The 25,576-nt window shown below is 41.7% G+C and overlaps 3 protein-coding genes across 17 annotated transcripts; 2 read left to right on the top strand and 1 right to left on the bottom strand.

Annotated features, from left to right (window-relative positions):
* Window positions 1-297: 297 nt before the first annotated feature.
* On the top strand, window positions 298-13,567 carry LOC115192613 (cytokine receptor-like factor 1). 13 transcript variants are annotated; one of them, XM_029751315.1, is made up of 9 exons: window positions 298-931; window positions 3,617-3,892; window positions 4,839-4,968; window positions 5,303-5,472; window positions 9,001-9,158; window positions 9,511-9,679; window positions 10,774-10,955; window positions 11,405-11,478; window positions 12,807-13,567. In XM_029751315.1, the coding sequence occupies exons 1-9, from the start codon at window positions 874-876 to the stop codon at window positions 12,871-12,873; spliced, it is 1,284 nt and encodes a 427-aa protein (XP_029607175.1). In that variant the 5' UTR covers window positions 298-873; the 3' UTR covers window positions 12,874-13,567. The 13 variants fall into 13 exon arrangements, with proteins under 13 accessions (XP_029607175.1, XP_029607174.1, XP_029607173.1 ...); XM_029751314.1 differs by having other exon boundaries at window positions 299-931; window positions 3,614-3,892; window positions 11,408-11,478; XM_029751313.1 differs by having other exon boundaries at window positions 299-931; window positions 3,614-3,892.
* A 1,437-nt stretch (window positions 13,568-15,004) lies between these two features.
* Window positions 15,005-22,081, bottom strand: rex1bd (required for excision 1-B domain containing). The gene is made up of 5 exons (XM_029751312.1): window positions 21,935-22,081; window positions 21,184-21,266; window positions 20,875-21,079; window positions 15,739-15,827; window positions 15,005-15,291 (listed from the first exon to the last, which is right to left on the bottom strand). The coding sequence occupies exons 1-5, from the start codon at window positions 21,935-21,937 to the stop codon at window positions 15,219-15,221; spliced, it is 453 nt and encodes a 150-aa protein (XP_029607172.1). The 5' UTR covers window positions 21,938-22,081; the 3' UTR covers window positions 15,005-15,218.
* On the top strand, window positions 21,208-25,226 carry haus8 (HAUS augmin like complex subunit 8). 3 transcript variants are annotated; one of them, XM_029751311.1, is made up of 10 exons: window positions 21,208-21,308; window positions 22,640-22,740; window positions 22,826-22,887; window positions 22,989-23,121; window positions 23,273-23,383; window positions 23,473-23,579; window positions 23,692-23,850; window positions 24,044-24,185; window positions 24,332-24,473; window positions 24,720-25,226. In XM_029751311.1, the coding sequence occupies exons 1-10, from the start codon at window positions 21,292-21,294 to the stop codon at window positions 24,844-24,846; spliced, it is 1,101 nt and encodes a 366-aa protein (XP_029607171.1). In that variant the 5' UTR covers window positions 21,208-21,291; the 3' UTR covers window positions 24,847-25,226. The 3 variants fall into 3 exon arrangements, with proteins under 3 accessions (XP_029607171.1, XP_029607170.1, XP_029607168.1); XM_029751310.1 differs by lacking the exon at window positions 21,208-21,308 and adding an exon at window positions 22,183-22,381; XM_029751308.1 differs by lacking the exon at window positions 21,208-21,308 and adding an exon at window positions 22,183-22,381 and having other exon boundaries at window positions 22,610-22,740.
* The last annotated feature ends 350 nt before the right edge of the window (window positions 25,227-25,576 follow it).

Below are 25,576 nucleotides of genomic sequence, written 5' to 3'. Positions count from 1 at the left end.
CTTAATGTAAGAAATCCCTTACAATTTAATGTGATTTTGTCAGTGAACAGTGAACAATAACACTTCTGCAAAACTGCATAACTCTTTACTTTAATATAAAACATCAAAATAGCATCTCTTTCTATTCCATGTTTCTAATGAGTGCTTCATAGGCTGAATCTATTCCATGTTTCTAATGAGTGCTTCATAGGCTGAATCTATTCCATGTTTCTAATGAGTGCTTCATAGGCTGAATCTATTCCATGTTTCTAATGAGTGCTTCATAGGCTGAATCTTGTACAAAAGAATGTGCCAGGTGGCCTGTATGAATTCATCTTCTATTTTGACTATAGGGATTTTGGAGAACTTTTACCTGTCCCTATGCTGTTTTAATGAATCAAGTCAGTCACTTGCCTTGACTATAACCATGAAGTAGACCCAACTATGAAATTAGAGACGGAATGTTATAGAATATACGTTTTTTTCTTCTTCTTTGGAATGGATAAAAAGTATACAACATGAATAGCAATAATGACTTGAGACCGTGTGGGAAGACAAGGGAGGGGCTTATAAAGTATCAACTTCAATGTTTTAGCTTTTGAGGCGTGCACCGAAGCAAACCCTCACTAAACCCTTAGGTTCCTTTCATACAACTACTGTTTATAAGCTCATCCGCACTTTTAGCCTACACACGGAGTTCTGACGTTCGATCTAAACGTAGTTCCTTCGTTGGAATTAGACTGTTGATTCAACGTTGTTGGAGAGCTGGATTTCAATTCCTGCATTTTCTCCCGCAAGATTGTGTTTGAACCTTTACTGTTCCGAACCCACAAGTCTTGGAGCCAGAACGTAGGAGGGAAAGGACAAGAAAAAGCCAAAAAGGCTATCTGAAACATGCTCTCCTTGTTGTGTCTCATGCTGTTTGTTCCACGTGTGTTCTCCTCATCGACACGTAAGTAGCCTACAAAACTCAGAAGTGTGATATTGTGAGAAGCCGACTACCAAGTTTGCCATAAACCTGTTTCGACTGATTTGAAGGGGAGGGACGCTCACCCTCTATTAGTCAACAAATAAAATTACATCTTATGTACATGTTACAATTCTCAACAATGTGTTAGATACATTGTATGTAAAGGTACAAAATACAAAGCTCACTGTCTGATTCATAGGTGTCCAGTCTGTCCACATGTGTACTTGCCAGGTTATTATAAAATACCTGTATTATGAACTGGGTGATTTGAGCCCTGAATCCTGATTGGCTGAAAGCTGTGGTATAACAAAATGTATAAACTGGGTGGGTCGAGCCCTGAATGCTGATTAGGTGACAGCCATGGTATATCAGACCATATACCACGGGTATGACAAAACATTTATTTTTACTGCTCTAATTACATTGTTAACCAGTTTATAATAGCAATAAGGCACCTCTGGGGTTTGTGATATGGCCAAAATACCACAGCTAAGGGCTGTATCCAGGCACTCCACGTTGCGTTGTGCCTAACAGCCCTTAGCCGTTGTATATTGGCCATATACCACACCTCCTCGGGCCATATTGCTTAAGTATACCATGAGTATGACCCCAAAATATGTTTTACTGTTGTAATTACATTAGTAACCAGTTTATAATAGCAATAAGGCACCTTGGGGGTTTGTGATATATGGCCATGTATCCAGGCACTCTGTGTTGCTTCGTGCATAAGAACAGCCCTTAGCCGTGGTATATTGGTCATATACCACACCCACTCGGGCCTGAATGCTTAAATAAAGCTCACATAATAATAAATGAACAGATTATGAGTTATATTTCAAGATGTCAGATTTTTTTATGTCCAAAATATGGGCATAATGTTTGGTGGATTTGAAGATGAATTGTAAGTAAATTGGTAATAACTACTTACTTATAATGCAACAAGTATGCATAGGAGATTATGGCATTGTACACATTTGTGCATGAGTAATTGTAAACTATTCTTCATATAGTGACTTGACATACTGCTTGACTAGTTGGACCCAAGCTTGCTATACAACATTAAAACCTATTCAGTCTGTCTACAAACAGGCTCTCAAAGTGCTCGATAGGAAGCCCAATAGCCATCATCACTGTTACATCCTCAGAAAGCATGAGCTCCTGAGTTGGGAAAATCTGGTGCAATACACCGACGCATGTCTTGTATTCAAGATCCTAAATGGCCTAGCTCCCCCTCCACTCAGTATTTTTGTTAAACAGAAAATCCAAACATATGGCAGCAGATCCACAAGGTCTGCCATGAGAGGTGACTGTATAGTTCCCTTAAAGAAAAGCACCTTTAGTAAATCCGCTTTCTCTGTGAGAGCGTCCCATGTCTGGAATACACTGCCATCAGACACACATAACTGCACCACATATCACACTTTCACAAAATGCATGAAGACATGGCTAAAGGTCAATCAGATTTGTGAACATAATCCCTAGCTGTGTATTGCCGCTTTCCATGTTGTCTGTTGTCTGTAGCTTGTGAGGTGTGGAAACACTTTGTTGTTTTTATGGATTTTGTTCTATGTTGCTCTGTCTGTATGCTACATCTTGCTTGTCCTATGTTGCTCTGTCTGTATGCTATGTCTTGCTTGTCCTATGTTACTCTGCGTGTGCTCACTGTTCTATGATTGTCTATATTGTAATTGTTTTTAATAACCTGCCCAGGGACTGCGGTTGAAAATTAGCCGGCTGGCTAAAACCGGCACTTTTACTGAAACGTTGATTAATGTGCACTGTCCCTGTAAAAATAAAATAAACTCAAACTTAAATATACATTTCACCTATTGAAACCAATATCATGTGAGAATGTTCCAAAGACAAAGTGAATGCATGTTGGATCATTTTATTTTATTGTAATAATATCCTATGAAAACTGTAACCATTTGCCTAACAGCTAAATTTGATTTCTTTGTATTGCATTGTTGAACTAACAGAGAAATAGGCCACAGAGGTGATTAAGTTCAAAATTCTAAAATTCATCTGGAATTCCTAAGTTGAAAATTGATGCAGTGTTGCTGTGAAACATACAATTAATGTACCCTATTTGTGTATACGTAAAGTGTAAACATCAGTGGACACACTGGGTTCGGCACATCTCACACCAAGTCCTCTTTAGTCCGGTCAGATTCATAGCGCGTAGCATATTGCCACATATGTTAGATAGCTTGTCTACCGCCCACCAACAGCACACTTAATAAACCTCCTCACATTAACCCTTGAATCTCCCCCGAAGGAGCCAAGTGCTAACACATTCAAACAGGAACGCTTCTCAGGGTATTTCTAACGAAGCATCCATCATAAGATGAGTCAGAAGAGTAAAGGATTAGTGAGGATGGAAAAGCATTCAAGAATTTGACCAACAACCTTGTCGGACCTCTCCAAGTGATCTCCCAACAGTTTCAGCACAGGACCCATAAATCCACTTCATCACTCTCAGGTTCCCCTGAGTGTTTGCAATCAGAAAGATTCATTATCTATTAACTCTGAACATATTAATATCAAGAACAAAAATGTTCAACCAAATCAAATCAAAGTTTATTGCCGTACATGTTAAGCCATCATCAACTCCAGGAGTGAAGCCCATTTAAAGTAGTGTGTTTCTGTATGTCTCTCCCCCAGCAGTGGCTGGAATCTTCCCCCAGGACCCGGCGTTGCGGATGGGCTCCAGCCTGACGGCCACGTGCACAGTGAGCCCTGAGCGGGGGCTGCATGCCAACACTATGTACTGGACCCTTAACGGGAAGAGACTCCCTAGTAGCACATACGACCTGCTGAGCCCCAACTGCCTCAGTGTCACTCTGCACCACCTCAATGGCTCCCAGCAACAGTCTGGGGACAACCTGGTGTGTCACAGCGGAGATGGACATGTCCTGGCTGGCTCCTGTCTCTACGTGGGCAGTAAGTGTCAGACTGGTCCTGGAGGCCTCAACCACTTCTTCTGGGGACAGGTTTTCAGAACATTGAATCCAAATCAAAATGATCCTGTGTTGTTTTTCATTCTATTCCCCCTTCAGATTTATTTCCTCCTTGAATTTGGGTGAAAATGACAAAAACTTCTCGGATGTTCTGAAAACTAGATTGTGGTCCTTAAACTGTCTGTGCTCAAAAGGCCAGCGCTGGGGTGTAACAAGGAGATAGACAAGTGAATACTGTCGGAGTCATCGATACTGTCAGAGTAAGCAGCTCAGGGCAGTGCATTTACAAAATATTGTTTTTTTGTTTGTTTAAAAGCCTTTTTGATGATAAGCTGTGTGTTTGCTATGATTTTAAAGCCTGCTATATTACTCCACTCTAATCTCTAGTGTCTCCCAGCAGTGGCTTAAGTACAGGGGGTAATGTATTATACATGACATGTATTGACAGAGGCAATGTTTCACTCATGCAGAAATCTTTGCAAACAAACAACAGAGCCCATGTGAAAGTAATAGTTATTCTATTAAAATCCTAACGTACAGAGCCTATCCTGTCTGTCTTTGAATCATACACCCAGAGCCTCAGTTTAGCTGCTCAGTGGGTTGTAATCAGCATCACTACTTTGCTTCTGTCTCTAACTACATCTGTGTTTGATAGTCTATCATGGAGAGGAAATGAGAGGGGAAATCCTCTAGCTTGTCATCTGAGGTTAAGCAATGTGCCAGTTTGTCATTATGGGATTGAGTGATCATTATTACCCATTGTGAAATAGGAACTACTATACTGATGATGTATTTGTTTGTGGTACATAAGCACTTTGTTTAATGCATCATTTTAATGTCCATTGTGATACTAAGGTGTTTATAACAGCGTTGTATAATACACATTGTAGTGATTAAGAGAACCATATCTTTTCACTGTTAATGTGCAGTGCCCCCGGAGAAGCCGGTCAACCTAACCTGCTGGTCCCGAAACACAAAGGACCTGAGCTGCAAGTGGACCCCTGGGGGTCGGGGCGAAACCTTCATCAAAACCAAATACACCCTCAAGTACAAATTGAGGTGAGAGCCACAGATGTCCAGCATCTCCCAGGTGATCACCCAACCCACCATCATTTCTGCCTAGAAACAATGATCGATGCATCACCTGGAACAAAATGACTTTCTTTCACTCACTAAAGGCCTATGTCATTCTGATGATACATTGCAAAGACTGTAACCACTGCTTTGTTGTACTGCAGGCATTCGTTTGACTCTTAATGCTGTTTACACTGTTAACATTTCAAGGTCCAGTGCACACTGAAAATGTTACGCTTTACTGGTTGTTGGCAGTACATTATATTGAGAATTTTGTTACAGATATGAGTGACTTTATGTTGCTGTGTGTTCTGTGCAGGTGGTACGGGCGAGAGAGGGAATGTGAGGACTACAGCACGGGGCAACGCTACACGTGTTACATCCCCCGGGACTTGGCCCTCTTTACTCCCTACGAGATCTGGGTGGAGGCGTCCAATCAGCTGGGGACTGCCACCTCTGATGTCATCACTCTGGATATCCTGGATGTGGGTAAGTGGAGTGAGCCTTTTGTCCAGTCTCCCTCCTGCTCCTCACCCCGCTCCAGACCTGCTAGGGTGGGCACGCCATGAAAAGAACCCGTCACGACGGTAGGGTGTGCTAAGTGCTTCCTCTCTCCTGTGTTACGAGTCCATCGTGATCTCTTCCTTTCCTTTTCTCTCCTCCTCGCCTCACTTCACTCACTAACTCGCCGCCTGATCTCCTGCATATGGCTAACACACTTTCATGTGAGAAAGGAATTTTATGTATTCCCAATCAATCCTAGTAACAATATAATGGATTATGGCTGTGATTATTAAAGATAAACTGAACTGTACTAAATGTTCACTGAACTTCAGACATTTGGCAAAAGGGACACACTTACAAAACACAGTGAGGATGGGTAGATAAGGTTGAGGACATGGAACTAAATATCACTAAATGTCAACATTTAGCTTGGCCTACCTGTTGGTCTTGTATTACAATGTGGCAATATGCCAGTTTACCACACTAGTTTATAATAAAACGATAATCATCAGTCATATGTTGTATGTCCCTCCCTACCTTCAGGCTGTGCTCAAACCCTACACCCCAATCCCTCCCTACCTTCAGGCTATGCTCAAACCCTACACCCCAATCCCTCCCTACCTTCAGGCTATGCTCAAACCCTACACCCCAATCCCTCCCTACCTTCAGGCTATGCTCAAACCCTACACCCCAATCCCTCCCTACCTTCAGGCTATGCTCAAACCCTACACCCCAATCCCTCCCTACCTTCAGGCTATGCTCAAACCCTACACCCCAATCCCTCCCTACCTTCATGCTATGCTCAAACCCTACACCCCAATCCCTCCCTACCTTCAGGCTATGCTCAAACCCTACACCCCAATCCCTCCCTACCTTCAGGCTATGCTCAAACCCTACACCCCAATCCCTCCCTACCTTCAGGCTATGCTCAAACCCTACACCCCAATCCCTCCCTACCTTCATGCTACGCTCAAACCCTACACCCCAATCCCTCCCTATCTTCAGGCTACGCTCAAACCCTACACCCCAATCCCTCCCTACCTTCATGCTACGCTCAAACCCTACACCCCAATCCCTCCCTACCTTCATGCTATGCTCAAACCCTACACCCCAATCCCTCCCTACCTTCATGCTACGCTCAAACCCTACACCCCAATCCCTCCCTACCTTCAGGCTATGCTCAAACCCTACACCCCAATCCCTCCCTACCTTCAGGCTATGCTCAAAACCTACACCCCAATCCAAGCACTCTGTTCTGCCACCTCTGGTCTCTTGGCCCTCCCACCTCTATGGGAGGGCAGCTCCTGCACATTCCAGTCCAAGATCTTCTCTGTCCTGGCACCCCAGTGGTGGAACCAGCTTCCTCCTGAAGCTAGGACAGCAGAGTCCATGCCCATACTCCGAAAGCACCTGAAACCCTACATCTTCAAAGAGTATCTTAAATAATGGCCAGGTCGCAGTTGTAAATGAGAACTTGTTCTCAACTAGCTTACCTGGTTAAATAAAGGTGAAATGTAAAAAAATAAATAATAATCCACCTCCTCACCTCGACCCCCCTCCCCCCCAAAAAACACTTGCACTTCACTCCCTCCCCTTTCTAGCTCTGACTTTGCTGATAACTACTTTATTGAGGAAAATGTTACTTACTATGCCTGTGATATAAGGTTGTCCCACCTAGCTATCTTTAAGATTAATACACTAACTGTAACCCGCTCTGGATAAGAGCGTCTGCTAAATGCCTAAAATGTAAATGTAATGTATAGCCTAAGGATTGAGGTGTGTCCCTGTGGTTAAAAGGGAAAGCGATTGACCTTTGTGTTGCTCTGCTATGTCCCTCCCTACTATACTGGACACACCTAGAGACTCCAGGTAGGTTGGTCTGAAGGGAGAGGAGACTGGTCGGAAGGAGGGAGGATGCCTAACACATGACACATCAAATAACCTCATATTTATTCACCATCTCCGCAGCGGAAAACATAAGCTGTGGAATTTTTCTGTGGAATCTTCCTTGATTTTCTGCTCCCCTCGGGGGCGAACTTGATGAAACCAATAAAGTGCATCAGCACACAAACAACAAGTCAAACAGGAAATTAATGGAGCTATAGACTTCTCAAGAAGACAATCACAAATTGTCTTCTGACATCTTTATATGCTTCTCTCTCCTCCTCTTTCCCCTTCTATCAGCAGCATCAAAGTACTTGACTTCTTTGAGAGCCTTACTGCAGTGGGAAATATGTTTTTTTAATGCTGGAGCGTGTGCCTAAATCATCAGACTGGAGAGAGAAAGCAGAAACAGACACTGACCTGATTACCCTGCGTCCATAACTACACTCATTCTCAGGACTGGGAGAGAAGGGGAGAGTGAGAGAAAATGAGAGGGGGGGTGGGGAAGGAGATCGAGCATGATGCAGGAAGAGAGAAAGAGAGGGAGAGAAAGAAAGAGAGAGAGAATGAGACCGGGAGTGAGAGCAAGAGGATAAAATGTGGAGGATACTGTGAAATAAAGTGAACTTAAGGAGAGAAGCAAAGTTTTCTTTCAGAGTAGATGAGATAGACAGCATTGGTGCTGGACAACAGTACAGCCCAGGCCCTGCACTGAACATTCATGACCGTGTTTTATTCAAGCATGGTGGCTGTGATATCTTGGTATAGCTGTAGTGTCTATACAGTGTGGTACAATATTTACCAAGGGGTTTCTCAGAGTGGAGAGTGTGGATGCTGCCTCATCTCAGTCCTCTAATTGTTCAGGGCAGAAATATAGAACATAATAATGTACTACAAAACCTTAAACAACAAAGATAACATTTGTTATATATTTTTGTGCTTATGAAGCATTGCTAAGGGTATGCTCTATTTACTGAAATTAGCAGTGGTGGAAAAAGTACCCAATTGTCATACTTGAGTAAAGGTAATGATACCTTAATAGAAAAGTCACCCAGTAAAATACTACTTGAGTAAAAGTCTAAAAATATTTTATTTTAAATTTACTGTAATTGCTCAAATATACTTACTGTAAGTATAAAAAGTAAAAGTATAAATCATTTCATATTTCTTGTATTAAGCAAATCAGACGGCGCCATTGTCTTGTTTTTTACATTTACGGATAGCCAGGGGCAAACACCAACAAACGAAGCATTTGTGTTTAGTGTGTCCACCAGATCAGAGGCAGTAGGGATGACCAGGGATGTTCTCTTGAGAGGTGAATAAATTGGACCACTTTCCTGTCCTGCTATACATTCAAAATGTAACGAGTATATTAGGTGTCAGGTAAAATGTATGGGGTAAAAAGTACATTATTTTATTTAGGAATGTAGTGAAGTAAAAGTAGTCAAAAAATATAAATAGTAAAGTACAGATACCCCTAAAAACTACTTAAGTAGTACTTTAAATTATTTTAACTTAAGTACTTTACCACTGGAATTTTGTATTGAGTTTTTTGTTCTGTAGTGTTAGCACATATAAGTCATTACATAGCTTTGTGACCAACCGGTGTCTACATCCCTGTTGTTTCAGTGACCACAGACCCTCCAGACAACGTCCATGTGAGTCGTGTGGGGGAGCTTGAGGACCAGCTGACAGTGCGTTGGGGCAGCCCCCCGGCACTCAAAGACTTCCTCTTCCAGGCCAAATACCAGATACGCTACCGACTGGAGGACAGCACTGAATGGAAGGTAGAGTAGTAACGTTACTCCAGCTTTGTTTCAACATTCATTCACATTTCTCTCTCTCCCCAATCTCTCTCTCTTTCTGAGGTACAGTGCCACGTCTATGGCATCTTATATCTGTGTAAATATTTGAGATGTATGAGTGTCAGGTACTCTCAAGGGATTACAGAGCTGTATTTTGGCTTTCAAGCCAAGCTTGTGCATGCTTGTTTCTGGATTCGGTTTTTACTGAAAGATAAGTGTGAAAATCAGATTTCTGCTACTTAACGTGTTTTTGTCAGGAATGTGTGCATGTGTGTGTGGTTAATAGATTCACTATGATAGTATTTTTTGATATGTTTTCTTTGATGTCTCTCAGGTGGTGGACGATGTAGGTAACCAGACATCGTGTCGGCTAGCGGGGCTAAGGGCAGGGACGGTGTACTTTGTCCAGGTGAGGTGCAACCCAGTGGGGATCTACGGCTCCAGGAAGGCTGGGATCTGGAGTGACTGGAGCCACCCTTCAGCTGCCTCCACACCCCACAGTGGTGAGTAAAGATTTACATAGCACTTTAAGAGGAAGGATAGGTCTCATAAGGTGTTATAACACTGCATTAGGATTTATTTACAACAGACACTGCATTAGGATTTATTTACAACAGACATAAGCTTGCTGGGGCATTGATGACATTCGTGACTACTTGTTGATCTTCAATAGTGCACATTGAAGATTTTATGGGAAATCTTGTAAAGTTTAATATTATTATGGCTCATGATGAGCCATGGGACATTAAATTGTCCTCTAATAATCAACCTTTCATTGCCAATTAAACCAAAGAAACAATAACCTCATCCTAGATTAGTCTTCAACATCCTGAGAAAATGAGATTCAAACCGTATGTGACCACAGAACGCCAAACATCAAATTACATGATAGAAATCTTTCATCTGAGGATTAAAATAACTCAAGCTGAGAAGGCAAAGAGCCGAGGGAGACATCAGATAGATATGCTTTTTTTCCTCTTTCGTTAGGCAACTTGAAATGCAGTCTGTCAGTTGCACACAGGGAATTAACACTGAGTGGAAACAGATTTGGGGAATACAATGGCAGATAATGGGTTACAAAGGTTATGTGGTATTTACTTGGAAGGGGGAGGAAGTTGGTATCAGGCTCTGTTTGCCATGGGATATTGGTTGTGGCTGGCTTTATATTGGGAGTGCACCAAATCAATTTTGTGAATCCTTTCTATTGTAGTCATATCGAATCTATTGTAATCAAATAGACTATTCTCAATATTCAAGAAAATGACCTTGCACATTAGCCAGAGCCCAGAGGTCATGCAGAGTTCCTAGCCCCATGTGAGCCACTGACCGCTCGTCTCCAGCTGCTTTAGTTGTAGGAGAATATTAGGTTCCATTCAATCAAACCTGCATTGCGGTTACGCGACAGCTCTTTTCCCCATGGTCAAATAAAATCACAAAATGACTACGGGTACTGCAGGAAGTGTGTGGACGGGGAGTAGTTTGTACACAAAGGCACTGCGTAAACACGGCTGTGGCAGGTTCAATTGAATTGGAGCCAGTGTTCCTCTGAGCAGTCCTCTCTGACTAACCTTGTTCACACTGTCTTCTCCCTGGGCAGAGCGGCTGCAGAGTGGGTCATGTGAGCCCAAGCCAGGCGAACAGAACTCCACCCTGCGACGGGAGCTCAAGCAGTTCTTTGGCTGGGTTCGCAAACACGCCTATGGCTGCAGCGGCATGTCAATCAAGCTCTACGACCAGTGGCGAGTGTGGCTGCAGAAATCGCATAAAACACGCAACCAGGTAGGTAAGAATAATATCCCCTTTATTTCTGTTACAACTCAGTCATTGTACATAACTGTGAAGCCTATGCTATGTACTACTAGGCTACTGTAGCTCCTTATCACAACACCCTCTGTTGACAATGTGTTGAACTCTGCATACATCCTGATTTTCTGCCCCCCTTTGTCCTGAATTGAACTTTTGCGATGTGTCATTGCCCTAGAACTTGTTAGACTTTCTGATGTCTCTGTCTGTTTTATGTTCAGGTATGTGTGCGGTTTCCACTTTATCGGCACAGAGTACAGCTTAATGTTGATATCCACTCCGTTTGAGTCATGCAATGTCATTTTATTATTTTAATGGCATAGATTTGATTTTAAGTCGATTACCACAACAAAGAGAAATGAGCATGTTAATATAATTAACAACCACTTTAATGTGTTGCTTTTGTGTTCTCTCTGTGACATGAGGAGCTTGTTTCACAACATAACTCACCCCAAATGGCAGCCAGGAGGACTGAGTTCACCGCTAAGCCACATCCTCTGTACGCCCCCTGAACCTAATCGCTGGTTGTTATGCTACTGAGGACAAGAGAACTGCCCGACACGTTCAGCTCACCTGATTAGTGTGGCGTAGCCTGAATAGTGTCTGTGTTTAACTGCTCTGAGAAAAAAGGGCAGTTCAACTGGCTGTTACCAATACAATATTCAAGTAACATACAGCTCAGACACCCATACATACCCCACAAGACATGCCACCAGGGGTCTCTTCACAGTCCAAGTCCAAAGAAATTTCACGGCAACGCTCAGTATTATACATGATCGTATGGAACTCCTTTCTCCAGTTTCTAAAGTAAACAGCAAAATGACCTTCAACAAAACAGATTAAAACCTCAACGGGATCGGTGTCCCCTCCACGGGACGGTTGAGCTAACATAGGCTAATGTGATAAGCATGAGGTTGTAAGTAACAAAAAACAATTCCCTTGACATAGACATATCTGATATGGCAGAAAGCTTCAATTCTTGTTAGTCTAACTGCACTGTCCAATTTACAGTAGCTATTACAGTGAAAGAATACCATGCTATTGTTTGAGTGCACAATTATGAACTTAAATGTATTATTAAACCAATTAAGCACATTTGGGCAGTCTTGATACAAAACTTTGAACAGATATGCAATGGTTCATTGGATCAGTCTAAAATCTGCACATACACTGCTGCCATCTAGAGGCCAAAATCTAAATTGCGCCTGGGCTGGAATAATACATTATGGCCTCTCTTGCATTTCAAAGACGGGGGTAAACATTTTTTGTTGTTGTTGAAAACTCATGTTTTTTTTCTTTGTATTATCTTTTACCAGAACTAATGTGTTATATTCGCCTACATTATTTTCACATTTCCCCAAACTTCAAAGTGTTTCCTTTCAAATGGTATCAAGAATATGCACATCCTTGCTTCAGGTCCTGAGCTACAGGCAGTTAGATTTGGGTATGTCATTTTAGGCGAAAATTGAAAAAAAGGGTTGGATCCTTAAGAGGTTTTAAACATCTTAAAAAGGCACAATAGTGACTGTGAAAAGACACACACACAAATAGGCACACTAACACACAATCTACACACATTATTATTTAGTTGTATATCGTTGTATTTTACATTTGTGTGACTGTCTATCAGTGTAGCAGTGTTTTGTTACTTGTCATGTTTTATATTTTTTTCGTGGACTCCAGGAAGAATAGCTGCTGCTTCGGCAAAAGCTAATGGGGATCCAAATAAACTAAAAACCAATATATAATAAGTGTCAGTATGATAAGGAATATGAATTACCGTTCAATTGAATTACCCCAATATTAAACATTTGTTTTCCCTTTCAGATTCTATAAGGCGATAAATCATAACACATCATTGAAATATTTAAGCAACATTCACAACAGCAACTGAGAAACTGTCAGAAGGCCACTTTGAGGCCTCTCGGTGAAAGCGATCCAACACTGGATATTCCAGCATTTGGTCACACACAACAACTCTTCTTTGTAGGAATCCATGTGGAACAGAAAAAGAACTGATGCGAGACGCCAGCGTGTTACACTGCTGTCTGCAGCCCTGGATTAAAATAGAGTGGAATCCCATCTCTAAGAACTTCTCCTCTCCATCCCCTCCTCTCCACACAAACACACTCTTACACTCACATCTCCTGGGAGTGCCAAAGTGGAGAGCCTTTTTCTGAGCACATTTCAGACCAAGGCCCTCTGATCGCTGAGTGGGAGCATGGAAAAGTTTCTTAATGTAGCATTAGTATGTGCTCGACTCAGATGGCCATAAATCATCTTACAGACTACCGTCAGATCAGACACATAGTGGCCACCATCACAGGCTTTTACCACAGACACAAGGGCATTATGCAATCTTGCTGGAATGTCATATACAGTATAAAGAACTTCACTAATTCAGCTCCTGTTCTGGAAACTCAATCACAGAACATTTGTCAGAATTCAAGAAGATGAAGGTATTTTCATAATGTATTTCCATTCTAACAACTTTAATAGCCACACAGTTGTCTTAGCCACACTATATATAAACAAAAGTATGTGGACACCACTTCAAATTAGTGGATTTGGTTATTTCAGCCACACAGGTATAAAATGGAGCACACAGCCATGCAATCTCCATAGACAAACATTGGCAGTAGAATGGCCTTAGTGAAGAGCTCAGTGACTTTCAACGTGGCACCTTTCCAACAAGTCATTTGGTCAAATTTGTGCTCTGCTAGAGCTTCCCCGGTCAATTGTAAGTGCTGTTATTGTGACGTGGAAACATCTAGGAGCAACAACGGCTCAGGCGCAAAGTGGTAGGCCACACAAGCTCACAGAACAGGACCACCGAGTGCTGAAGTGGGTAGCACGTAAAAATCGTCTGTCCACTACAGAGTTCCAAACTGCATCTGGAAGCAACATCAGCACAAGATCTGGCCGTTGGGAGCATCATGAAATAGGTTTCCATGGCCGAGCAGCCGCACACAAGCCTGAGATCACCATTCGCAATGCCAAGCGTCGGCTGGAGTGGTGGAAAGCTCACTGCCATTAGACTCTGGAGCAGTGGAAATGCATCCTCTGGAGTGATGTATCACGTGTCACCATCTGGCAGTCTGACTGGGTTTGGCGGATGCCAGGAAAACGCTACCTGCTCCAACGCAGTGCCAATTGTAAAGTTAGGTGGAGGAGGAATAATGGTCTGGGGCTGTTTTTCATGGTTCAGGCCCTTTAGTTCCAGTGAAGGGAAATCTTAACACTAGAGCATACAATGACAATCTAGACGATTCTGTGCTTCCAACTTTGTGGTAACAGTTTGGGGAAGGACCTTTCCTGTTCAGCATGACAATTCCTCTGTGCGCAAAACAAGGTCCATACAGGAATGGTTTGTCGAGATCGGTGTGGAACGCCGACTGCGAGCCAGGCCTAATTGCCCAACATCAGTGCCCAACCTCACTAATGCTCATGGCTGAATGGAACCAAGTCCCCGTAGCAATGTTCCAACATCTAGTGGAAAGCCTTCCCAGAAGAGTGGAGGCTGTTATAGCAGCAAAGGAGGGGGACCAACTCCATATTAAATTTACATGATTTTAGAATGAGATATTTGACAAGCAGGTGTCCACATACTTTTGGTCATGTAGTGTATGCATTAATGGATGTAATTGCATAGGTCTTTTAATTACAAAAACTTGGTTGGTATGCTCATACACCGTTTTGTGGATTGGCTGGTGTATACAGTCATAGCAATTGAACTTCAGATATTTCTGCAGTTTGTTGGTCATATGGAAGTGTTTTCTTGTTCTTTGGGTTTGTACTACTCTGGATTCCTTTTGTTTAAATAAGTGGCATAATGTTTAACTGTATATACTGTGTCTGAGTGACTGCAGATGAGGACATTTTTATATTGCTTATATTTTTGTATATGAATATTTAAGAAATCCTAATTAATAATTTCCCTCATTAAGTTATGTTCAGTTATCAATGATAATTATAACTATCAAATATTTTGGCCGTTTGTCTATAAAACAATAAAGGAATAACACTTGCCTTGGAATGTTTTTTTATTAAAAGAGCAAATTATCACACAGGCGCACATGCAGAGATAAGCAGGGTATGGAATGACCCTGGGCAGACACTGCAGCAGTCAGGTGGAGCCAGGGAAGGATCAATAACTTAGGCAAATGAATAAAAAGGGGGAAGTTGCAGCAGAGTAGTCCATCAATCCCTGTCTGGGCAGCAACCTCCTGGGAGTCCCCATCACACCGACTCCTCGGAGTCGTATTTAAAGTCCTGCAGGATGTCACTCAGGGCCTCCTTATTCTTTATGATGCTGCAGCAGGGGAGACAGATGAAGGCATTAGAGCAGGGCTCTCCAACTTTGTCCCCAGAGAGCTACCATCATGTAGGTTCACTCCAACCCTAATCTAGCACACCTGATTCTAATAACTAGCTGGTTGATAAGTTGAACCAGGTTTGGAGCGAAAACCGAACTGGGGTTGGAGCGAAAACCTACAGGAGGGTAGCTCTCCAGGAACAGGGTTGGAGAGCCCTGCATTAGAGGATTGCATGCATTCCCTGTGAGTAGTCTGCATGCAAACAGCAGGTAGGTCTAATGAGAAATGACATCAGTGATTGCACATGGCAATGGAGCAACTTAACGAGACACTGAGCTGCCCCTGCAGCTTCAACACTCAGCAGTTTGAGTCAGCACATTGAGGGAATGAGTTGGTTAATGGGGAGACAAAGCCCTGAAAGGAAGAGTGAAATCTGCTCTTACTCCTGCTTGACCTCCTGGATCTTCTCCTGACAGCCCTCGTCTTCTGGGTGATCCTGAGCCTTCTGCTTTGCCAGCTGCAGCTTAGCCGTCTGTGGACAATGAGACATGTGTAAACCATTTAACAGACGTGGAGCTGGAGCAATCAAATGTTAACACCAGCCTGGTCCAGACTAGAGACCAATCCTCAAAAAGGGCTTTAGTTTTTCAGAAACCCCTACCCGACGTAGAACAAAACACAACCATATTTTTTCACATCTCTTATGGCTCCAATTTATGAATTGAATGGTTGTGTCAAAATATCTTTCTGCAAAAGTGGTTAATTTGATAGATATTGTGACTTAAACTTAAAGTGCAGAATAATGCCTGGTCAAATTTGGAACAGAAGTAGTCTTGTCGATCCTTCATACACCCACAAACTACATAAGGATAGCATAATGCATTTTGGAAATATAGACCTGTAAACACAGAGATACAATAGGCAGAAATATAAACTATGAATATTTATGATGCATGTAAGCCTTCCTTTTTAGTAGCTGATTAAAAGGACAGCTTTCCCAATCAAATTTGCTCTTATTCAGTGCTGTATGGTTCTGCCTGACACAAACACAGTTAAAAGTGTTTTGATGTTGTGGCTATTGTAATCTAATCAGCTCCAAATAAGACAAGTGGGCTCAGACACTGGAAACTGTCCTTTAAAAAATGTTTGCCCCTACTCTTGCAGTTACGTTAGGGACATCCCTAGATTTGCCTCCTTTTCCAATATGACGACCAAAATCCAATATGGCTGCCACAATAACATTAAATGGTGGTTAAATCACTTGTATATAGAGATGTTTTGAGACATATTTCAGATGTGCACTATTCTTATGTACATGTACTGAAGACTATTTTGGTGCAATTCAAAATAGTTGGGAATTCAATATGCCTTCCATAATTACTCAAATCTTTGTCTGGAATTATTATTTTATTTTTTTTAAAGGCTGCAGACTGCTCGGCATGGCAACACCAAATATTCCAAGTCACAAGCCTCTGAGGATCAATGAGACAACTGGGACCTCCAACGAAAGGGAAGAAAATCCAACCCTGGACTCGGACACCCTCTCCCCAACTCTACAACTTGCCCCCGCTATTTGTTAAATTGCCCCTCCAGGATTGGGCTCTTAATTAAGTCACCTCCTTATCAATTAGAAGTGAGCTTTGATTCATGGATAATCCAATACGGCTGCCTGAATCCAACATGACCTTACTGCATTCATGATGCACATTAGGATGTACATTAGGATGTACATTAGGATGTACAGGTGCACTCTGAAGCTGTTCAGGTTGAGCCGACTCATGCATTGTCTGGGAAATTTTGCAGTAATCCCAACATCTGTTTGAGGATATATGCCATCTATGGCAAACAAGATGCCCCTTAGGATGGTCAAATTTAAACACAGATGCTTTATGTCATTGTTTACAGTGGCTTGGGATTGACTGTGGCCTTTGTGCACTTTGCTTGACAAGCTCCTCCACCTCTGCAATCCCTCTACAGTCCGGGGATCATCTTAAAATGTATATGGAGCTGTGCTACGTCCCACATAATGCTTCTTAGTCAGTCTATGACCTACACAAGTAACCTCTAACTTCTTATGGGCAGGTGGGACGCAACCGTCCCACCTGGCCAACATCCGGTGAAATTGCAGAGCGCGAAATCCAAAAATACCAAATTAAAATATTTAACATTCTTGAAAATATGTGTTACACATCAAAATGAAGCTTAACTTCTTGTTAATCCAGCCGATGCGTCAGATTTCAAAAAGGCTTTACGGCGAAAGCAAACCATGCGATTATCTGAGGACACATGAAAATCATATGTCAACCAGGCAGGTGTGCCACAAAAGTCAGAAATAGCGATATAATTCACACCTTACCTTTGAAGATCTTTTTCTGTTGGCACTCCAAAATGTCCCAGAAACATCAGAAATGGTTGTTTTGTTCGATAATGTTCTTCTTTATGTCCCAAAAATGGCAATTTATTTGGCGCATTCGATTCAGAAATACACCGGTTTCAACTCGCCCAACATGCCTACAAAGTATCTAATAAGTTACCTGTAAACTTGGTTCAAACAATGTTCCTAATCCAACCTCAGGTACCCTAAAACGTAAATAATCTATCAAATTTAAGACGGAATAAACCTTTTCCAATTCCGGATAAAAACATTGTGAAGCGCGCTCCAGTTCACACGCATCAAAACAGTAGAGTCCACCTGGAGTGACACTAACAATGAATAGAACTACTTTTCAACAATTTCTAAAGACTGTTGACATCTAGTGGAAGCCATAGGAACTGCAACCAGGTTCCTAATAATAAGGGTAAATGGAAAAGCCTATGACCTCAATTTTTCCCCCCCTGGATGGTTTGTCTTCGGGGTGTCGCCTGCCATATCAGTTCTGTTATACTCACAGACATTATTTTAACAGTTTTAGAAGCTTTAGAATGTTTTCTATCCACATCTACCAACTATATGCATATCCTAGCTTCTGGGCCTGAGTAACAGGCAGTTTACTTTGGGCACGCTTTTCATCCAGAGGTGAAAATACTGCCCCCTACCCAAGAGAGGTTAACCTGAGGTCACATCACCAGTTCAGTTACTATCATCTCCTGCTGGGCCTGCCACAGATTAATTAGGCATGGAAAAATCTAAAGGCAGGTCTGTTTGTCACAGTCCTTTCAGACTCACCTTTACAATCAGACAACTAATCATTAAAACTACTGGAGTATCCCCTGCATCCAAGATGAAGTAGCAGTCAGACGTCTTTGTCCTTCGTCTTGTCCCATGTATATATTTTTCTTCACATATCTTTTTTATATTTTTCTAAACCGCAACTTCAAAATACTCTACTGCAACCCGCCTCACCCAATGTGGTGTGGATCTGTTTTTTTTTCTAAAGTATTTTTATTTACCTCGGAACCGGAATCCCCCAACAGAAGCTAGCCAGCTCACTAGCTAGTAGTCAGCTAACCACTGCTAGCGGTCATCAGCTAACCTTTAGCTCGGAAAGCTCTCGCCAGTTTGTACAACGCAATTCAAACCAGAGCATACCGGACCTATTTTCTCTCCATATCCCCGGATTCCTACTGCAAGCTCTGAACCTTTTCACCTGGATCGCCGCAGCTTGTCTAGTTCACTGTAAGCTTCCAGAACGTCACTGAGGACCTTTTTAGGACGTTCTCAGGACTTCAACTTTAGTCATTAGGACGTTGCATGATGTTCCCAAGGGAACGTCCCTGCAAACAACGAGTCATAAGGACGTCCCCGGAACGTCACAAAACGGTTGCCTAAAGTGGTTCGTAAGCTGTGTCATGGTCCCCTGGAGGTTTTGTCTAGTGCCTGATTTGTCTCAAAGGACATTTTTAGGACATTCTTGAGATGTTGTGTCATGGTCCCCCGGATGTTTACAAGTTATTTAACCTCCATAAAAATGGTACTATGGCAGCCATATTGGATTTGACAGCATATTGGAATTAAGGTAACATCCATCGTGGCCCCAAAGACAATCTGTGACTTAATCACAAGAGTAGGGGCTAAAGTAACAAAATCCAAGGAACCTTGGACCCCAAAAAAATCAAATTCTGATGTCTGAGCCCACTTGTTTTCCTTAGAGCAAATTACAATAGCCACATCAAAATCCATGTGTAACTGTATGCATTCTTGTCAGGCAGGACCATACAGCACTGAATGAGAGCAAATTTCACTAATCAGCTACCAAAAAGCAAAGCTTACGTTCATCATAAATATTCATAGTTGACATTGTATCTTTGTGTTTACACGTCTATATTCCCAAGACGCATTAAGATTGTGCATGTAGGACAGACAAGTGCCTACTTGTATTACATTTGAGCAATATCTTGCAATATTGGGTTACATGAGCTTATGCAGCCCATCCCCTCCCAGGCATTATTCTGCACTTTGAGTTTAGGGGGGTATCTCACAATATCTATTAAATTAACCACTTTTGCAGTAAAATACAACAATCCATTTCATACATGGGAGACATTTGGGATGTGGGGTAGGGCCATCTCAAAAATGTGGGGGCCTTGCCACTAGCCTAGATCCAGAAGAAGGAAAGTCAATGCCAGACTTCTGACGCTATGAAAATTGATAGTATGGAAAATGTAAGACACTATTTAAATCTTGTTAAATTCCCATTTTTACTGACAGATTGAGCTTCACATTACAATTGTGCATTACAAAGCATGATCATTAAAATATGTCTACTATGTGTCAATTGTTGCACAATTGCTTCTCTATTGATGACAAGATGAATTCATTATTGTTATGTTCAATTGCTGAACAATGAACACTGATGAAGCAGGAAATACATGGATGGGACACATTCTCAGAGGAGAAATCTGACCCCTTGTGGCTGACTGATGGAAGTCTGATGATGAACCTTGGAGGTGATGCACTATTGCAGACGCCTCAAAACAGGTCCTAGTAGGGTCCTAGAGAGCTACTGGGCGTGCAGGTATTTGTTCCAGCCCTTAAGTAACACACCGGATTCTGCTAATCATGGCCTAGAGTGTGAAGATCATGATTTGAATCAGGTGTGATATTGATGGTCTAGAATAAAAGCAAGCACATCCAGTAATTTCCAGGACTAGAATTGCAGAACATTGCACTGCAAATACATGCATGTTCAACTGAAAACTCATATAAGCTATATAAAACTCAATGCTTGATATCCATATGTAATCCCTAAGCACCAACATCAGTCAACTGAGCACTGTTACAGCAACACAGAGGCTGCACTTCGATTCATTCCCATTAAACCTGGTGTAAAAAATATGCTACACAATTAATTTTGCCCATGTTTACACCGATACAATCTTTCAATTTGGGAAGTGTGAGCAAGTGCACACTGGGGGCCCGGTCCCAGATCTTGCCAACTCCATTGCTCATAATCAAGCCATGTTTGGCATGACAATGAATGACAAGAAGGTGGCAGGATAGCACAAACTGACTGGTACAGGCTCAAATTTGGTTACGGGGTTGGTTATGGTAAGTTCAATTTCAGTTAGTCATTTTACAGGTCAGGAGTTTCCTTAAAGCATATCCCAGGCCAGTGTACTAGGTAAGAGAGAGTCGTTACCAGTTCAAGCTTCTGCTTTTCTTTACTCTGCAACTTGTCTATGTGTTCGGAGAGATCTGGACGATCGAAGTCTTGGTGCAGCCGCTCCTTTATCTCTAGCACCTCCTTTGAGAGGCCACAGAATGCCTGCGTTATCTCATGCACCAGCTGCCTGTAGTGGTCAAAGTCATAGTGGGGCCCCGTCCTCAAGTATGCTTCATGGCCTCTGGAGAGAAATAAACATGTTAGTCCATCTTCACCTACTTTAAGTGAACAGAAAGGCAGGAAGTGCATCTATGCATCAACTGTAAATAATGCAGGCCTACTTACTCGTCAAAAAGCCTGTACGCTTCAACCCTTTCAGCTTGAACGGCATAAAATCGATGGACCAATGCTTGAAAGTCTGTGGGTACCTAGGATGGAGAGAATGTGAAGACAATGAAAAAAATAGACCTGTGAGTGGTGAACAACATTAGCAAAAAAATTGCTAACTACAAGTTTATTTTATTAGCTCGGTAACAGTAGCTTGTCTCAGTTAACTTGCAAATAGCAAACTATTTTGGGGAGGTGGTGTTACACTGACATGGTAGACAACATTTTTAACTAGCTATGTTTACTACCTAACTAACTAAATACATCTAATTAGCTAAAGATATTGTTATAGCTAGCTACTTCCACAAATGTGCCTACTTGGCATTATAAACTGGGTAGTTCGAGCCCTGAATACTGATTTGCTGACAACAGTGGTATATCAGACCGTATAAAAAGGTTACACAACCAGTTTATAGTAGCAATATGGCACCTCGAGGGGTTTGTGATATGGCCAATATACCACGGCTAAGGCCTGTGTCCAGGCAGTCCACGTTGCGTCGTGAAAAACAGCCCTTTGCCGTGGTATATTGGCCATATGCCACACCTCCTCGGGCCTTATTGATTGATTATAGTTAGCTTCTTGTCCGGTGTCGCCTATGTTGTTCAGTTAACCCACACGAGGCAAGCTAACGTTAGTCAGCTAACTAGCTTTCATATACAAACTGCATGTTGTTGTCTCAAATAAATGTAATGCAATAAACAAACTTACCATGTCAATGTTGTCGAAAATGTCGCTGTACAGTTTTGTTAATAAGCGAAGTGTAAAACAGTAGCGCGTATCGTTTTGGCTTTGTTCATCATGATTCAACTATTTTGAAGACAAGTAAATATACCTCCTGTTTATGTGCATCCTTCAATTCTGTCCGATGGTACAACTAGAACCCGAAAGGTTGCTAGAAAATGTAGCATAAAAGTAACGTTAATAGTGGTCCATATTTATTGTAGATAAATCTTAACGAGTTCATAAGTACATTTTGCATTTTTTATTTCAACAAACAATATTGTAAGTAACACAGGCTAGAACCCCATCCTAGGATTTGTTTCAAGCCGAACATAAACGTTGTTGTACACGCGGTTCACTTGAAAGTAAAATGGCGTCAAGAAGAGTGTCATCGGTTCCTAAAAGTCAGAAACTTACCCTTGGAGATTCAAAAAGGTAGCTGAACATGTTCTTCGTCAATGTAGAAAGCTAATATAATTGTATGTTTACAAAATATGAATCAAAATTTATGCACTTTTACTGATGTAACTTTGATGGTGTGATCAGCTGCTAGCTGTGTTGACACGTTACAATAAAATCTGTACAAACACGGATACGTAGCTATGTGCTGTCATTATCTTGTGGATCTCATCATCAACTTTGATCAGCTGCCTTTACCCTTAGGCTACGTGTGTACGTTTTTGTTATTTTCAGTTCCAAAGCTGTGATTGAAAACAGCAAGAGCAACAACAGTGGAACTGGAAACACCAGCAAAGCCAAAGGCAACAGCAGTGGGAATGGAAATAACACAAAATGTAAGTTAGAAAGAACAATTTAAATGACACATAAAACCTTGTTTTACAATTATCAATGTTACAAATAACATTATCCTATTTTCAGCTGGTGGTACAATAGTGAAGTCTCGATATCTACAACCTGTTGAAAAGGCACCTCTCACCAAGGTAGTGTTATGAGTTAATGTCAATTGCAGATCTCTATATTCACTTTAATAGTTAGTTCTTTCAAAATGAATTAACAAATTTCACCCGGTACCTTTCCACAGAACAATTCACTCACCAATGAGTCCACCCTTGTGTCACCAAGGCCTGCCTCACCTAAACCGGGTAGTGTTAAACCACGGGTGGGGTCTCCCGCAAGGCGTTCCATGGCTCCTCAGTCACTTCACATTCCTACTCGTAAGTGCTTCCAGTGATTAGTGAGATGTTTGGCTGTACTTTACCGTGGCCAACCTGTTTATTTTTCCAATGTCTTTGGCCATGTGTAGTTTAGTGTAGAGAGCCCTGAGATTATATGCGTACTTACTACTTAACACTTTCTATTCTCCAGCAATGATGTCCAGTGTCCTTGAGCCTTCACAATTAGGAAGAAGTATTCTGCAATCCACAATCTTAGATGGTCACTGTCTTCGCCCTGACTTTGATGTCTCTGCCATTAAAGGTAAACTGTCCTTTTATTCAGATCATGTTGATAACAAACCAACATTTGGGAATCAACAGTTAAGATGCTATGTCTCACCTATATTACAGACAAGACAGTGTTACAAAATGCAACAGTAGAACCTGAAAGAAACGATGAACATGAAAAGAGACTCCTAGAGATGCAGACGTTCTTGTTGGCCTACCTCACAGCCAAGGTAGCTATTATATTTGGAATATTTCTTAATCAGACATGTTTTATTGGTATTTCACACCTTAAGGTTAACCTTTTTTCCCTTTTTAACTACTCTGATGGTTCGGTGAATTCAGATGGAGAATAATAGCCTGAAATTGAAGGCGGAGGCGGAGGGGCGTATTATAGCCGTGATGGAGGAAGAGGAGCTGCTACGGAAGGAAGTCCATGAGAAGAAGCGCCAGTACCTTCTCCTGGAGAAGAACAAGCAGCTGGACGACCTGCTCGATTTACAGGTCAGAAGTAATTTCTCTCCAAATACAGCCTAAATAAACTTTGATGTAAAAACAAATTGTTATCCTGTGTTTTTTTTGTGTGTTATCATTATGGGATGGTTGTTGATATGAATTCTAAAAATACAAATTGCTTGTTGTAAAATCCTCTGATCTATGATTTGATTTTGAATAATCAGACATTTTATATTTTCAGATCACAGCACTAACTCCTGTGGCTGATGCCGCCAAGCAGTTCACACAGGAATACAAGTCTTTTGCCACCGCAGTTGACACCACACGACATGAGCTGCCAGTGAAGAACTTCTACGTTGACGGGGATAGAATGACATTTCTGGGTTAGTATTATTCCATTCAATTTGTCACATTACTGGAAAGTGAAGAGAACCTTGGCGTTAACTGGATTTACTGCTTATGCATAGGATCCCCCCAACCCCCCAATGAATGTGTTTGTATACAAAAACCGTGGTTCCTACCCATTCAGATAAAGCCACTGCTAGCCTGAAGGAGAGTGAGGAAGTGTTGCTGCAGTGCACACAGGGAGCTCACCATGGCAATGAGAAATCTGCTGAGTGCCTAAGAGGGGTGAAAACTGCTGCACAGGACATCAGCAAGCAGCTCTCAGGGTAAAAACATAGATTACAGTGACTTAAGACATGTCATTTTTAGTTTATAAGTCTTTTGAAACCATTATGAATGATCAGCTTGCTCTTTGACTGGTGTATTTGCATTCACGCATAAGGGTAAGTGTTTTAAACTGGTCAAGATCAATCACTTGAAGACACTTATGTATTCCAAAGATATGATGAACAATGAATGAATGAACATGTAGTGGGTTTGTTTTGGTGACCATAGGATTTACTTCTTCACAGGGGTTTTTCAGAGTTATTGGAGCTGTCATCATTGGTCAGTCGCCAGACAGTTCAGATTCAGCAGGCCTTGGAAGAGGAGCAGCTTGGATTGACAAGAGTTCAGGAACTCTATTGCCCCAAACAGTGAAGCAGCATTGAGAACATTGTGTAGAATGTACAGCCTATAGTTAAGGAATAAGGCCGAGGGGGTGCGGTATATGGCCAATATTTCACCACTAAGGGCTGTTCTAATGCAATACGGAGTGCCTGGCTATACTACAAACCCCCAAAGTGCCTTATTGCTATTATAAACTGGTTACCAACGTAATTAGAGCAGTAAAAATACATGTTTTGCCATACCCGTGGTATACGGTCTGATATACCACGGCTGTCGGCCAATCAGCATTCAGGGCTCGAACCACCCAGTTTATAATTTTTGTTACCATACAGTAGTTAAATTACTTGAATTACTGACCATGGGAATTATTTTGTGAAACTTTTTATTAAATTGTATACATCAATATGTAATAGCTGTTCAAAGACCTTATTCTTGGAATACATTTCTGTTTCCTCTAAGAGTTAATTGTAAAAAAAAATATCCATATGATGTTGCTGCAAGTATACAATGTATCACCGTTATGCCTCTATCACACTGACAGCGTCATTACGTTTTGCTACACCAGAAGTACAGTACATTAATTTTCAATAGAACTTTGTGTTTGCGTTGCAGTGCGTTCTATGTGGTGCATATGTTGGAGTTATCGAATGTACAGTATGAATCAAATTGCATGCGTAGACAGCATGACCGAAATAGTAGCAGAAGGTGAATGTTGAAAGTTTTTTTGCAATCATATCTAGATGATGCTGCTTAGCATTTT

The sequence above is a fragment of the Salmo trutta genome, chromosome 4, assembly GCF_901001165.1.
Source record: "Salmo trutta chromosome 4, fSalTru1.1, whole genome shotgun sequence".
Taxonomy (NCBI): Eukaryota; Metazoa; Chordata; class Actinopteri; order Salmoniformes; family Salmonidae; genus Salmo; species Salmo trutta.
The sequence above is the reverse complement of the archived record's forward strand: the minus strand, read 5'-3'. Positions and strand labels throughout refer to the sequence as shown.